Source organism: Cynara cardunculus, assembly GCF_001531365.2.
Source record: "Cynara cardunculus var. scolymus isolate 2C chromosome LG 12, CcrdV1, whole genome shotgun sequence".
Taxonomy (NCBI): domain Eukaryota; kingdom Viridiplantae; phylum Streptophyta; class Magnoliopsida; order Asterales; family Asteraceae; genus Cynara; species Cynara cardunculus.
This window is the reverse complement of record NC_037539.1, coordinates 3,794,349-3,806,397: the sequence shown is the minus strand read 5'-3', so window position 1 is coordinate 3,806,397 and position 12,049 is coordinate 3,794,349. Positions and strand designations below refer to the sequence as shown.

The 12,049-nt window shown below is 30.7% G+C and overlaps 1 protein-coding gene across 1 annotated transcript; it reads right to left on the bottom strand.

The window, feature by feature from the left end:
* Nucleotides 1-7,973: 7,973 nt before the first annotated feature.
* Nucleotides 7,974-11,962, bottom strand: LOC112522970. Its single transcript, XM_025132347.1, has 8 exons — nucleotides 11,729-11,962; nucleotides 11,469-11,553; nucleotides 10,703-10,828; nucleotides 10,272-10,430; nucleotides 8,875-8,993; nucleotides 8,599-8,790; nucleotides 8,295-8,385; nucleotides 7,974-8,221 (listed from the first exon to the last, which is right to left on the bottom strand). Exons 1-8 carry the CDS (start codon nucleotides 11,884-11,886, stop codon nucleotides 8,141-8,143), a joined length of 1,011 nt encoding a protein of 336 aa, XP_024988115.1. The 5' UTR covers nucleotides 11,887-11,962; the 3' UTR covers nucleotides 7,974-8,140.
* Between the last annotated feature and the right edge of the window lie 87 nt (nucleotides 11,963-12,049).

Genomic DNA, 12,049 nt, shown 5'->3' with positions numbered 1-12,049 from the left:
GTACAGATAAACCAGGATGTTAATGTTGACTTTAAAAATTCCCCATTTACCAAATATCACTCAATCTGTTTCAACTTGTTAACCATTTTGATTTGTTATTAAACCGGAGCTAATCTCTTCAAATCACAATAATATATGTTTCAACTTGTTAACCATTGTTACATTTATCAGCAATAAAAAAAATTCTTAAAAAATCAATATAAGGTGGTTCTCATCCCCCTTCGAACACCATTAGGTCACTCACCTCTCGCAACAGATGCTTGTACACCCGTCTATAATCAAACCCCCTTGAACCCTATGAGATGGAAACCTATATTTCGTTTTGGGGTGGGGGAGTGGTGGGTATACAAGGTTTCTTGGAGGTAATCGGTTTTGGGGGAAGGTTTGGAAAAGATGACCACTTTTCGTGCGAAGGTTTTGCCTTAGGAGATCTTGTCCATGTGAGAAGGCTAGTTGGAGAAGGTAATCAACGAACATGAAGGGATAGGGTGTGGGTTCACGGTCGAGGGGGGATGAGTTCCTTTTCCAATGTATGAAACTGTGTTCTATATATATACATGTGTGTGTAAAGTTGGATTCATGTGAGACATGTTAGACCACAAAATAGCATTGAATCTTCACAACAAAACATTGTGAATGAACAAAAAATAGTGAACCCTCACAACAAAATATCGTGAAGGTTTACCTTCAAAATACTTTGTTGTAAAGGTTCAATGTTATTTTTGTGGTCTTACGTAGGCATGCTAAAAAAATCTGACCAACCCAGTCAGCAACTCAATGTGAAATAATCCAAACCGAAGCAACCCGATGTCTAATCAAGTTGTAAAATCTTCAAACCGTAGATATTGTGTTACGATAATTTGAGCTCATTCCAACCCGATGAACCTGATATTCTTTTATTTCTTGAATTTAATATGATTGTTAAGTCCCTATTAAATGAACATTAGACAATTACACCATACTCTTTTCGTGTACACATATTTTCAATCTATTTTCCATCTCTTTATAACTCTTTGGTATATATGTCTAGTAAATATAAACATATATATGCAAATTGAGAAAAATAGTTAAATGTGATATACTTAAGATTTAAGAAGTATGAATAAATTGTATCAAATGATTGATGATGAAAATAGATTACAAGTACAAAATACAACACATTCAAGGTTAAGAGAATATTTTGATGTCCAAAATATTTACTTGACTAACCCGACCAACCTGTACAGGAGTTGGGTTAGGTTGTACTTTGGTTTGAGTTGAATGAGATTTTCCAGACCATAAACACAGGGTTGAGTTGTTCAAATGACTTCAACTCAATCACTCAACCCAACTAACACCTAGTCTCATTAGAACGGGTTGATCTCACATGGTCCTAAGTTTTCATATGTATATATATATACATTAGGTATAGAATTAAAATATATTATACAATATTTTTTTATCTAATTCTATAGTAGAAAAATGATTAATAAGTAAAACAAAAAAAAAAAACAAAAAAAATAGTAAAAAAAAATACCTTTCATTAACGAAACTAATGACCAAGGGGTTGTTAAGAGGTAAAAATACATTTCATTAAGAGGTAGTATCTGAATTGTTAAGAGGTGAATTTTGTTTGATAAAAAAAATTGTCTCTTAATGGTTCTAAAACTCTCTGAATAATTTTGTATCACGAGTCTCCCTTAAACATTAAGGATCCTAATTTCATTGTAAGCAATTACCAAACAATTAAATTTTATTTTATACTATATCATGAGAGTCTTTTAATCATTCTGACCACTTAATCATTTTACACCAAACCATTCAACAACTAACAAACAGACAAAAAAACTATTTCTAAAACAAAATGCAACCACAAAAATAATTCTAGACTTATCAAAATTTAGTTCTCACCCTTAAGTTTTTCAGTAAACCTATGGACCAAAATTAAATTGGGCAAAATACACAAAATAACAATCTACTTTCATAAATTTTTTTATTATAACATTGTACTTTCAGTTTTTCTTATTACATCAATGTACTTTCAAACTATTTTTTATTAAGACAATGTACTTTGAAAAATTTACCCATTATAGCATTGGGTAACCTTTCGATGTAAATTTACCCATTATACTTGGTTTTCATGCCACCTCATTGTCCACGTAGGCTGTCCACATGTACTATAGTGATGTGACTTTCTTACCACATCATTTTACTTTCAAAATTATTTTATTATAGCATCTACTAGTTCTTATTAAACACTATATTTTTAATTTTAATATTTAGATATTTTACATGTTATTTAATAAATGAATTAAAAAAATTCTAAATTATTCATTAATATGTCAATATCAATAAAACTAGTAGAACACAACTTATCTCGCTAACATTTTTAAAAAATATGTTTTTTTTGAAAAAAAAAAAGAATTGCTCATTTTTTACCAAAAAATATTATCTTTTAAATAATATATTATATTTGTTCAAAAACTTTTTATTTGACGTTTAAATATATTACATTAGTTAGACTTTTTTGAATTATTTATTAATATAACAATATTAAAAAAAATATAGATAACAATTTATTTCATTAATATTTTAAAGAGAACTTTAAAAGATATGTATTTATTTGAACAACATAAAATAGGAAAAGTTACATTTTTTACAAACAAAATATATCGCAAAAATAATGTTTCATATTTATTTAATAAATATTTTATTCTAAGAATATTTAATTTGAATGCAACTTAATAAGAAAAAGTAAAAAAAATTAAATGTTTTTAGATCATAACAATGAAAAATGAAAATCACTAATAATAATTTGAAATAAGTTTTTATTTTAATTTTAGTTAAGTCATCTAAATGATGTGGCATTAACATCACCTCATTAAAGCCACACAAGCAAAAAAGTCAAAGGGTTAACCGGTTTAAAAGGTAACATGTTACCTATTGTTATTATGGGTAGATTTTTTAAAGTACAATGCCTTAATAAAAAATAATTTGAAAGTACATTGTTATAATAAAAAAAACAATGCTATAATAGGAAATTTTATGAAAGTAGGTTGCTATTTCATGCATTTAAACCAATTAAATTTTACACTAAAAGCAATAAAATCAAATAATATAACAAAGAGCTATTTTAAAAGACTTAATCGGATTGGGCCACCTGGCAGAAAGTTATATTTTTATTTATTTTATTTTCAAGAGGAAAAACAACCAATGTGTCAATTCTTGATACCAAAATTCCGTACCAAAAATATATTTATATTACACGTGGCATCTCTACATGAATTTGGCGACGGATACCAAACCAATACTATCCAATTTCCAAACATAAGACAAACCTCCATTTTTAACTTTCAATTTATTAAAAGAAAATTAAATTTTCTTTTTCTTTTTCTTTTTCTTTTTCTTTTCCTATTTCTATTTTCAAATGCTTGCATATCAAAATTACGTTTCTTCCATTGTCATCATATTATAATAGGAAAAACAAACTTTTTCATTTTAGATGATATAGTTTTTAGGGGTATTTGAGATTGCTTATTTAAAACAATTTATGCTTTTTTATATAAGCGTTTGTCAACTTATTATAAGTCAGAAGAGTTTAACTTCTTCAAAAACTTCTTATTATTGATGTTAAACCGGAATAAGTCAATAAGTTGTTTTTATAAGCAATCTCAAACACCCCCTTAGACTATTCTTTTGAAAAAACCATTATATTTTTTCTTTTTTAATGATCAAGTTTCTGAATTAACCTTTTTAATGAAAAAACTATTATTTACATTTTTAATGATTAAGATCCTAATTAAAAAAAAAATAAACTATCAGAATTTTACTAATCAGTTCGTATTAAAAGGATGTAGGTAATCAATTTTAAAACTGCAATGACTTATTTATTTAAAAAATGTTTATGGATTTAATCAATCAAAAATGAAAAGAGTTTAATAGTTTTGTTATTTAAAAAGAAAAAGTTTAATGATTTTTCACTCAAAAAATAGTTTATGTACTTAATCATTCAAATAAGAAAATTTAATGATTTTTTTAATTAAAAAATAGTTTAAAGACCAAGAGGTTGTTTGACAATTGATGAATGGTTTGATGCAGAATAATTAAGTGATCAGAATGATTAAGACGCTCTCATGATATATTGCAAAAGAAAATTTAACTGTTTGGTATTTGTTTACGATGAAACTATAACACTTAATGGTTAAGGGAGGTCTATGATACAAAATCATTTAGAGAGTTTTAGAATCATTAAAAGACAAAAAAAAWWTTTGCCAAACAAGATTCACCTCTTAATAATTCAGATATTACCTCTTAATAGAACTATTAAAAGGTAAACAAACAACCCCTAAAAACATTCAAAATGAAAAACTTCGTTGAGTTTTTTTTAAACTTTTCCTTATTATAATTGACAATTTCTTCTTATATTTGATAAATAATTAAAATTATTTCTGAACTACTCATCAAATAAAATATACCTATGGAAAACTAATATTTTTTCTTTGGTAAGAATAATAATAATAATTAGGCTAATAAATTAGATAATATAAAATATTATGTGGGCCATATGCTAAAATAAATAATTATATCAATTTTTTTAAGTGGGTAAATGTCCGAATATTCGAAGGGCATTTGTGGGATGAAAATCGTCATTGCCCATTGGTGGAGTATATTCCTTATTTTTTTATATTATCATCTTAGATTCCATCCATTATTAATATTCATGCAACACAACTTGTATCTTATGTTATAATTTCTTGTACTTTTTATTAACCTTGATATCCAACTCGTTATGCGATTCGACTAATCCTATGACGATTACTCGTTTTGCAGATAGATCGGAGTCACCGCATTTGAATCTTCATAGCCATAGTGGACTTTTTATTTCTCATTGGATTCAAACCTAAGACCTCTAAACATTTTTAACCTTTGGAGCTCAAACTCAAACCAATCAAACACCACCCTTGTGGTTTGCATTTTTGATTTTATTTAACCATAAATATGTAGATCAACTTATGTGTATCATGATTAATTTTATATGAGATATAAACATTACTAAGTTTTAATATTACTTATCAGTCATTAAAATTTCTTAATTGACTTTTGTATAAGGTGTAAAGTATTTATCTGTCTTGAAACTGACTATGATATTGTTACATTTGTTATTTTCTTTTGTGTCTTTTGTCTCAATCATTAGTGATTATTTGTGATACAGATAAGATGTTGTGATACAATAAAAAAAAGTGTGATTCACGTCGACAGTTTTATTTAGATTTAGATTTTAAAAGTAAAAAAGCAACAATTTTAACTCAATATTGATAGTTTAGTTATTTGGGCAAATTTCATGAAAAAACAACGTACTTTAACTTGATTCATATTTCAGGTAACGAACTTTCAAAATTTTCATTTTGGTATCTAAAATGTAAAGTTGTAAACATTTTAAGTACCCGAGTAACCGGTTAAACATGTTGAAGCATTAACCGATTAGATTAAGATATCTATGTCATCAAATAATACTGAGTTAGATACCACATCACTCGTCACATTAGCATGATAACTAGTTAATGCTTCAATCCGTTACCTGGGTACTTAAATGTTCAAAACTTTACATTTTAGATACCAAAATGAAAGTTTTGAAAGTACGTTACCAAAAATAAAAATCAAGTTAAACTACGTTATTTTTTTTATATAATTTGTCCGGGTTATTTTTGAGAAGGAAAAAAATATTTTGTGTTTAAAATTATACAAAATCAATGATAACGGACTCCACCCACCAACACCAATTAAGTTGCTGCTTAAAGTGAAAGGATGAATTGGCCACGTAGTATTATTTATAAATGCAGTCATACCAAATATTATATACAAATTGGAATCTATCTCTTGTTCTTCAATCATATTTTATCTTTCTAATTTTTATTATTTAAAGAAAATAAAATATTATATTTTTTACATGTACAATAATTATGTTTGTTATCGATAATTTTCTTATATATTATGTATTATCTTGCTCTTATTTACGTGCGTCTAAACGAATTTATTCATTTTATGAGAGCTTGTCTTATATTGATTAAAATTGATATTGTTGATAATGCTAGTGAAATCGTCGATTCATTTTATGTAATTGGATTCATAAAAGAGATTGAGGTTGTTGGTTAGCACGAGCTCAAAGATGTAAAATGCACACTCGTATAAGTTAATTAGATATTGTGATCATTAAATGATGCCATGTAATGCCCGCCCGGGGGGGGGGGGGGGGGGGGTTCCAAGGGGGTCGTGCCCTCTTGCGGGGTCTAAGGGGCAATACCTCTAATAATTGGTACATATTTTTTAGGGTTCTTTTTTATTGTAAAAATAAAACTTGCAAACATTCAAATAACCGAATAGAAAAGTTAGTAATACAAAGCTTTAAAATCAATAACTATGCTTTATAACTAAATAAGTCAGTACCACGGTATTAAAGTAGTATGCAATTTCTAATACTATAACAACTAAGTTTGCATACTTAGTATGATACTACCAATTGACTGTACCTAGTATCAATTTACTCGTTGTGTTTGGTACGCATGTTGGCTCGTTTGATTTGATACAAAGTTAATATACCTGTTAGAGAATATCAATCGTCTCTGGCGTGTAGCTTAGTTGGCAAAGAGGTAGAACGAATTTGCCCAAGTCCTAGGTTCAATACCAGCCTCCCTGGGGGTTAGTCTCAGGCGCCAAGTAAGCAAAAAAAAATGCCCCATGACATTGATGTCTTTGGAGACAGGTTTCATGTTGGATCGGTTAAAGTTACTGATAATCAACTTTTTGTTCAAGTTGGAGAATATCAATATGCGCATGTTTGAGTGTATTCACATTTATTAGCATAAAATACGAAATCACATAAACAAAAATATAACATATGAATTTGAAGATAGACATGAATGTAAAATCCAAATGGATCGACATGGAATAACGGATAGATTTTAATCGGAGTATAAAGAAAAAAGAAAAAATAAAAACAAAATAAAACCAATACGATTTGACTTTGACTTTGTAGTTTTCGCTAAAATTCAAACGACTCCACTAAATAATATAATAATAAGCGATTTTGATCAAATTAGTAAATACTTACTTTTTATATATCTTATAAATGAATATTATAATATTTATTGGTATTTTGTAAAAAAAATATTTTACTTAAAATAGAAAAATAAGGTACTATTTGAAATATGTGCTTAGGAAATGAATACGTCCCTTGGCTGAATGAAAGGTCATTTGTCTCTTTTTGATTTTTAATAAACATGTATTAGATTTGAACAAAAAGATATTCGAAAACTGTATGATATCTTTAACTTATAATACTAATATGGTACTGTAACCCGATAATATTCTATATTATCATGTATAGTACGTGATCCGATGACAAATCGAACAGGTTTGGATTCTATTTATCTCAACCATTGATTTCATAATAGAATGTACTCGGTAACCAAAATGCATTTGGTCTTTTAACAAAGTCTTGTACTTTATATCATTATAAATTACACAAATAATTATGTAAATGACCCTTTTCCCCACGTAACGTGTTACTGATATTAATACTGGAAGAAAGGATGAACTCGAACAAGCTTTTAATTAAATAAAACAAGAAATACAATGGTCCAATGTCATTTCATTTTCAAAATTGAATAGACAACTTGAAAAATGACAATTTTGATATTTAAATTCTTTATAACATCCAGATATATAATTCCGTATGTTTTAATCCGAATCTGATTGGCCCATTAGGTTCGTGTTTGTGGGTATCCCGGGATTCACTCCAATATGCGGAATATGCAACATTCGGAAGGAGGGTCCCAAGAATAAGATGTGCACAAATATATTTCATATGCCAAATTGTAGAGCGATTGTTTTTGTAAAATCCCTCGGATTGTGCAGAAGTGTGAGAATGAGAGACAAGGAAAGAAGAACGGAGACTAGTAAACAGTAAGTAACAGTAAAAAGTAAAATTCATTTCTTTAACGGACATATAAATATAAATATAAATATATAGATATATACAGGGAATGCTAGAGTTTACAAACATAGCCTCTCTACGTATACAAGTGTAAAATCTATGACCACCAGCAACGGTGAAAGTAATCTACAAAGCGATTAGAAAACACAAGTAATGTTAACATAACGCCTAAGATGGTGATATATCGAGGGGTACACCAGGGACGGGTTCGAGTATCTTTGCATCGGGTAGATCCTTCGATAAAAGCTCCTGCATTACAAACTTACTCGCTTATTAATTGCAAAACGATAACATTACAAGTTGTAGGATTCAAGAACTGTACCTTGAACGATTCCAAGGTTCCATCAGACCGGACTAGACTTGCAAGAGCGCCTTTGCTATCAAGGTCTCCGTTTTTCATTGGCACGACAAATCTGTAGAAAAAAGAAACAACGAGTGTAAAAATTATATCCATTTTGGTATAAGAACCGTACATAGTTTTAGAACATTAGAACCAACTACTCATGATGAATAATCATAATAGGTATTCATAATGAAAATGCATTCATGAATATCTTAGGATTATGCATCATGAATAATTCATGAAATAGTGAGTTCCCAGGCTCTCAAAAGTCACGTTAGATTACTTGGAACGAAGCAGCCTTGCAAGTCGAACAGCATCTTCCTGTCCAGACACCAAAGTGAAACTCGGCAAAAGCTGCTTGATAACAGGTGTAATGACGATATCAGCCTGTTCCTTTCCAATGATCTCATCGTTGTAGACACAATGTGGTTCGTAGTAAAGACAAAGTTTTTGTCTCGGAGAAGTGACAATGTACCTGAAGCATGTAGAGCTTAAGACAAATATGATTCACTAGTTTTTTCGTTCATCTTTCTGAGCAAAAAAAAAAAGCATTATGTACCCATTTTCAGGGCGTTGCCAAGGAGGTCCAAGAACAGGCCCTGCAGTTGCCCGCACTTTAACATAAGAACCTTCACTCGTTTGAATTTCAGAGTTTTCGCCAGGTTCTAAGTATATGACCTGAAATGTACAGGCATAGTTACAAGTATATCAGAAACATAAACCAAACCAAATCAAACCAAACGAGCCCAATATATCCACATAGAGGTGATGTCTGGGAGGGTAAAATGTATACAGACCTAACCTCTGCCTGAAAGTAGAGCGGGTGTGAAATGTGTGGTAACATCTTAATGACCACAGGTGAAGATCAGACAGAGTCCGGTTAAGCATAACAAAAAGTTTCACTTGGAAGTTGTTTACTTGTTACTTGCAGGTGGCTGTGGTTAAACCCATGGAACAATAAAAAATATTTATGTAAATAGGCTACTATTAATCGAATACATAAACTACCCTTGTATTTAACTCTCACCTATCGAATCAAAGTAAAGATTGTGGAATTGAATGGATGACATTACTTTTCGGAACAATAGTTATGTGTTGAATGAGAAATTTAGTTCTTTTAAGGTGCATTCGGTATGAGGATGAGGCTGGACTGGACTGGACTGAACTAGACGAGCAAGAGTGAGATAGGCCGGTGAAATAATTGTGCAAGGTTTTAGAGTTCTAATTTGACATGGGTAATATAGTAATTTGCCAATTTTATCCCATATCCCTTTTTTCCACCTTATTTTTGTCCTACTCAGTCTTGTCGTGTCTAGTCTAAATGTCACAAAACGTGGGGCAACAAGTTTTTGTACTGTCATGTCCAGCATGCCAAACGCATCCTAACTTTTCTGAAAATTCAAAAAAGAAAAGTGTTGGCAGTTCTAATGGGCCACATGACTTCATTTCGAACATAATGGAGAAAAATATTGAACTGAAATCCTATAAACTACAGAAAGTTATATTTGTTTGGCACCAGTACTATTGAATAAAATATTATCTGGCCACTTTACTATTAGGTTTATTTATTTCTCACTGCATTACAAGTTACAACCTTTCGGTCACTGGTCCTACTTTCTGGCCAAGAACATGAAGGGGCCGTTTACCAAACCCTTATTGTGTGCCACTTACCTTACTAAGTGAGCACGGCAAGGACTGAGAATCTTAGCCAATAAGTGAGGGAGAAGACTTTTACCTGGTTAGAGCTTCCCGGATAAGAGATACTTACCAACAATCCATTGTGGTGGTGGAGAATGTTACCCAATAAGGTTACTGAGGGAAGTGGCACTTACCCGGTAAGCGCTTACTTACCCAGTAAACATTTGGTAAATGGCCCCAAAGTTCTTTTGAATCAAGATTAAAAGTTAGAAAATGCTTAACATTTTCAGAAATCATGAAGTCCGTCATTATGCTTACATTGTTGAATAGAGGATCCAAGAGTGTCTTTGCATTCGGAGTAGCTATTACTTTAAGATTCGGTAACTTTTGTGAAAGCGGTTTCAATGTCTTCAAATGGCAATGATCATCAAGGCTTTGTGTGATCAATAAGCAATTAACTTCAGGAAGATCGGTAAGCTGCAATAAAGCTACATAAATTTAGAAAAAGAACGCCAATTTCTTTAGATCAAAAAATGAATAAGGAAATCAAGGTGACCAACGTATGAATGGTTATATGGTTTAAGGATAATGTTTGATTATTCGTCAAATATCTAAAGTACAGTTTGATGGTGACAAAATAAAAGAATCTTATGGACCTAAATCAATATCATTAGGCTGCAAGCTTATAAATGACTATAAACATTAACAAAAACAGCCATTTAATTGCATAAAAATAGAAAAAAACGTACCTGGAAGTTCTTCAAATATTTCTTGCTAGCATCATAAAGCCAAGGTATTCCAAAATCCAAGTTACCAACTAATATCGGGTCAACTAGAATCTTCACTCCTCCCACCTCCCATAACCAACTATTGCCCTGAATCACAAATGTCCAACAATGTGCTACTCAAAGACCACACACAAACTTCATACACCAAAATCTTGCTAAATCAGGTCCTTCGCATAAAGACTTTAAATGAGTTTTCAATTAAGAACATGTCTTTCTATATAATAAAATTAGTTTAATGACCTTCGTTTGATCTGGTTCTGGATCAAAGCAGTATGCCCTTATTTTAAACAGTGTGCTATGGTGAAAACTTAGAAATCACTAGAGGGTTATTGGGCTAATAGTGGGGGGTTATTTAGTTAAATGACCTCCCCACAAAAGTGTTTTTTAAATCCATGACCTTCCTGACAAGTTTTTAAGCATTATTGTATATGAAAGTGACATGACATTCTTCTGTTAAACATTGACCTTAAATGAGTTTTTAATTAGATTCATTACATAACTATTCAAGAAAAAATGACTTATACTCATGAGAAGAGTATCCGATTAAAATCTCATTTAAGGTTATATACCTAATAATCTCCCTAAAAAGGAAACCCCTTTTGGCCATTCAATAAGGGGTTTAGGCATATTGAAAAGAAACTAGCCATTCGAACATCACCATTGCTATGGCTGTTCTTCTTAAAAGGATATACACACAAGTCAATAACCAAAAAGTTACAAAACACACCTCCAAATAAGTTAGCTTGAACGCATCAGTGCCGGAAAAGCTCGATTCCGCTACTTTCTCTTCAGAAATCAAAGCAGAAACAACCCTAGATAGCCAGCAAGTTAAACCATTACTCCCTCTATCCCCAAAATTAAAAGACGAACATAGAATTTTGACCTCTATAGTACTTTTCCATGTCATATAAATCATCATGAAAGCCTATAAACCTGTAGTACTGAAATCGGGGAAAAAGATGTAACAATTTTGAAATCGAAAAATACCTGGTGTTTGAGAGCTTGGGAGTGATAAACAATGGATCTTTCCGTATGGAGAGGAAATGGGTGTTTGAAATTAATGGGCTGAAATGGTATCTTGATGTTGTTTTGTTAAATTTATGGGATAATTGGAGAAGCGGGTTACACTGTAAAGCCATCATCATCTTCAACAGTCTTGGAATCCACCAACTGATTATGGATTTAGGTTTTACGATTATTTTCTGAAAATTGCAGCCGTGGTTTGTTGAGATCCACCAGTCGAATTTGCTAAGAAAACGTAATAATTTTGTTTTTTGTTTTTTGCTTTTTTATTTTATTTTATATATT

Bases quoted from the DNA above. Each gene is read 5' to 3' on its own strand.
- LOC112522970 (XM_025132347.1), bottom strand. From the start codon at position 11,886: ATGATGATGGCTTTACAGTGTAACCCGCTTCTCCAATTATCCCATAAA. The intron at 11,554-11,728 runs GTATTTTTCGAT...CTGGCTATCTAG, and splicing joins CCCAAGCTCTCAAACACCAG to GGTTGTTTCTGCTTTGATTT. The intron at 8,994-10,271 runs GTAAGCATAATG...TGTACATTTCAG, and splicing joins TGGATCCTCTATTCAACAAT to GTCATATACTTAGAACCTGG.